Source organism: Pediculus humanus, genomic scaffold, assembly GCF_000006295.1.
Source record: "Pediculus humanus corporis 1103172107382 genomic scaffold, whole genome shotgun sequence".
Lineage (NCBI taxonomy): Eukaryota > Metazoa > Arthropoda > Insecta > Psocodea > Pediculidae > Pediculus > Pediculus humanus.
In genome coordinates, this window is record NW_002987009.1 from 512,005 (window position 1) to 515,976 (window position 3,972).

At 26.6% G+C, this 3,972-nt stretch overlaps 1 protein-coding gene across 1 annotated transcript; it reads left to right on the forward strand.

The window, feature by feature from the left end:
• Window positions 1–2,928: 2,928 nt before the first annotated feature.
• On the forward strand, window positions 2,929–3,925 carry Phum_PHUM026630 (uncharacterized protein; the record flags this gene model as incomplete). The annotated part of the gene is made up of 3 exons (XM_002422941.1): window positions 2,929–3,385; window positions 3,461–3,672; window positions 3,779–3,925. 3 exons carry the CDS (start codon window positions 2,929–2,931, stop codon window positions 3,923–3,925), a joined length of 816 nt encoding a protein of 271 aa, XP_002422986.1.
• Between the last annotated feature and the right edge of the window lie 47 nt (window positions 3,926–3,972).

Consider the following 3,972-nt stretch of genomic DNA (forward strand, 5'->3'; position numbering starts at 1 on the left):
CAGTAATACAAATTTAAAAAATTAATTTTGAATTACTAAGGCATTTAATTTATAAATATATGCTTTTTTTTTGCTTTCATTCATTTTTGCTTTCACTAATTCCTTTTAAAATTTTCCCTTTAACAATAATTATATTCCATCTTTTATTTATCATTTATAATATACCATTAAAATTTTAAATTAGATGTGGAATAACAGCATCCTAAAAAGGTAAACCAATTTAATATTAAATTCCACTCTGCTTTTAACCTTAAAATTTTATAATAATAATGATGATGATGATGATATCATATGCCGTTGGCATATCAAAAGGCACATTAGATTCAATCAAAAATATTTAAACATTTACCTTTTGGTCTTTTTTGCAAATTTGAATATTTATAAAGGAAGAAACCATTAGTTATATGTTTGTGGTAGCAAATTTTCTTTTGAAAAAAATAAAATGTACCTGAAAAAAAAAAAAAATTTGTGAAAATGAGTTCACATTAGTGTTAAAAAAAAAAATCCAAACCTTACACATACAGAAGGATAATAAACAATACAATGTGACACTCAGAATAGGTTTAAATCAAGGGACTGACAGTAAAATAAGAAAGACTAATTTTTAATATGATAGAAAAACATTAGGCATCCATTTTTATAAAAGATTTTAAATAAAAACCTTAAATGTGACACTGGAAAAAAAAAAAAAAATTGAGATTAATACAAAGCAGGAGAAAGTATCATATATGGTCCTGGTGACATACTGAGGTAGACATTTTCTAAGAAACACCCAAGAGTTCCAAAAACAAATAACAACAACAACAACAAACAACAAACACAGTACTACCTATGCCTCCAATGTAATTTTCGATATGAAAATAATTTTAATAATAATAATAATAATTTAAAACAATAAATTACAAGGGTAAAAATAAAATTGAGGAAAAAGAGATTAAAAAAAAATTCTTAAAAGAATTTAACATAAATACAAAAAACAATAGAAAATAATATCTTTTTATAAAAAAAAATTCACTTAAATAAATAGTAATAATGAGAAGAAAAAATGTTATTTTTCCATAATTTTTTTTTTTTTTGTAATCATCATTTTTATATAACTTTAATATTATTCGGTAAAAAAAAAAAGGAAAACTTAAAAGATAATAATAAAATATTACTCTATCAAAAGAGTAATAAAATTTTAATATATATATGTATTAAATAATTGTGTACAGAATGTATGAGAAAACAATTGAATATTATTTTTACATAAGCAATAAAAAAAGAAAGAAAAGAAATAAAAACATTTCAATTTTATTCACTTAAACCCATTTTTTTTCATTCCTTTGAAAAGAAATAAAAGAGAGAGATAAAAAGAGAGAGAGAGAGAGAGAGAGAGAGAAAGGTTTTAGAATCCAGACAAAAATTTCAATAAAAAATTTATTTCTTGGAGGTTTTTTAACCTCGTGTTTTATTAAGGTCACGAAATAATTTTCAAGTTCATTATCATTTAATTAATCAAATCGATAAATATCATTATTATTATTATTATTATTATTAATATTAATAGAATTATTTTTTTTTTTAAATTGAAAACATTTCCTTACGAAAAACGAAAATAAAATAAGAAGAAAGTTTTTTACTTTTTGCTTACGTAATAAAAATACCGTCTACACAAGCTGAGAATTTATTTGACCTCCCCTCCCTTCCTTTCCCCTCTCTCCTCCCCCCGAGAAAAAAATTCATTTTCCCCGTGACTCAAAAAAACGTGTGTTATTATTACATAGATTAGGAACTTTTCTCAAATTTTAATGTCATGCGTCAATGTTTTAAAAGTAAGTCAAAAGGATATGTGTAACCACGAATTGAGAGAAAGAGAAAAAAAAAAAGTGAAAGTGTAAAATATGGGAAAACAAAACAAAAAAAAAAAAAAAAGAAAAGAAAGAAAGAAAGAAAGAAGGAGGAGGAGTAATGATTTCTATATACACACACACACACACCTAAATCTATGATTCAAAAGTTTTCGGTGTAAAATACCTACACCGGATACAAAATAATAATAATAATAATAATGTTATTGACACATTATTGTTACCTTACGGGAAAGTTAACCCGTTAATAAGCGGAGTACATTAAATTGTTGTTGGTTCGTATTAAAACCTATCATGTCACAAATACAAAAATTTTTTTTTTTTTTTTTGTTTCATACGTTATCATATTAACGAATAATTTAAATACCGTTAAATGACCTTTGACTCTTCGTATATATATAAAAAATTTTTCGTCTCCTTCCCTCACCTCCCCCAAAACCTTTTAAGGCTCAAAAATTTATTTAAAAAAAATTATCGCAAAGTAATTTAATTGTAATAAAATTGCATAACGTGAAAGGAAGTCAAGTGAAAGGTTAAATTCCGAATCCGATACGATCGATTAATAAAATTATTATTATTATTTTTTATTGATTTATTTAAATTCTTTTTTTACAAGTCATTTATTTATTTATTAAGTGTTAAAATTAAATAAATAAATAAATGAATGAATTTAAATTTTATTTATTAATTATTGCCAAAAGTTTTTTTTTTTTTACGATACGAAAATTATTTAAAACGTCAGTTAATAATAATAATAATGATAATAATAATAAATTAAAATAAATAATTAATGAGAGAATGTTAATAATAATAAGGAAATGAAGGGAAAATGAGGAGATACAACGTTTTAAAATTATGCCACCCATGCGTGTGTGTTAATATACGACGGGAGGAGATGGTTTGATGAGCCCCACTTGGAAAAAAGCGGATGTAAATGAAAAAAAAAAAGAAGACAATGCTAAGACCAGGCCTAAGAATAAAATAATAAAAAAAAGAATCAAAGATGAAAAATAATCAGTTGCACACGAGATTTTTAAGACGAACAACAACAACAAAAACAACAAGAACAACAACAATCATGAATTCGTTAATAGTGATGATGATTGTTTTAGTTGAGTGCGCGTTCGGTGGTATCGTGAACCCACAGGAAAATGAAATAAATACGGGAAGATCGATAAATAATAATAATAACGGTTTAGAAACGGCATATAAGTTTTTTACGGATTGTCAAGATAAGGATTTCGAAACGTGTATGGGAGTCAAAGCAGTGACTATGATGAACAGAATGGCAAGAATGGAAGATTTGAAAATATTCGAAGGTATGAGTTTTGTCAGATCTGGAGAAATCGATAGAACGGGTAGAGGTTTAAGCGAAGCGGAATTGGAAAACATGCTACCGGAAGAAACGTCGGAAAAAAGATCGAGATTGATCGATTTGTTTTTCGATGCTGCATTTAAATTTCTTAAATCACATTCGTTACAATTGAAAATGCCCGAATCGACATCGATGGATTTGGAAAGAGCTTTACAAGAAGGTAACAAACAAACAAACAAACAACACAAAAACCAAAAAATGTTTTCTTATTATTGATTTTATTGATTTTTTTAAGGACGTGGAAAATTGAAAAAATCACTTTTGCCAATAATTCTTGGTGTCGGAGCCAAAGTTTTTGCCGTTATTCCGTTACTTTTGGGAGGTTTAGCTTTAGTTGCAACTAAAGCTTTAGTACTCGCTAAAATTGCATTCGTCATTGCTGCCATTTTAGGTTTACAAAAATTACTCGGCGGTAGTGGCGGTGGCGCATTAGGAGGTTTCGGAAAAGTGAGTCTATATTTTTCTAAATCGTAAAATTTTTTTTAATCATTTGTTTTAATAATAATAATAATAATAATAATAATAATAATAATAATAATTTATCGTTTTTAAGGTACCTAGTAATGCGGGTTGGACCACCGGAAACAGTTACTCAAACACGGCCGGTTGGAGCGGTTCCGGTCCATATTACAGAAGTTTCAACGAAAATGAAAGCAGTCACGACATGGCATACAGCGCTCAATCGCCAAAATCCCTTTAAAAAAATTACTTAAAACATTTTTAAACCATCTGTAAATTATTTTTCAC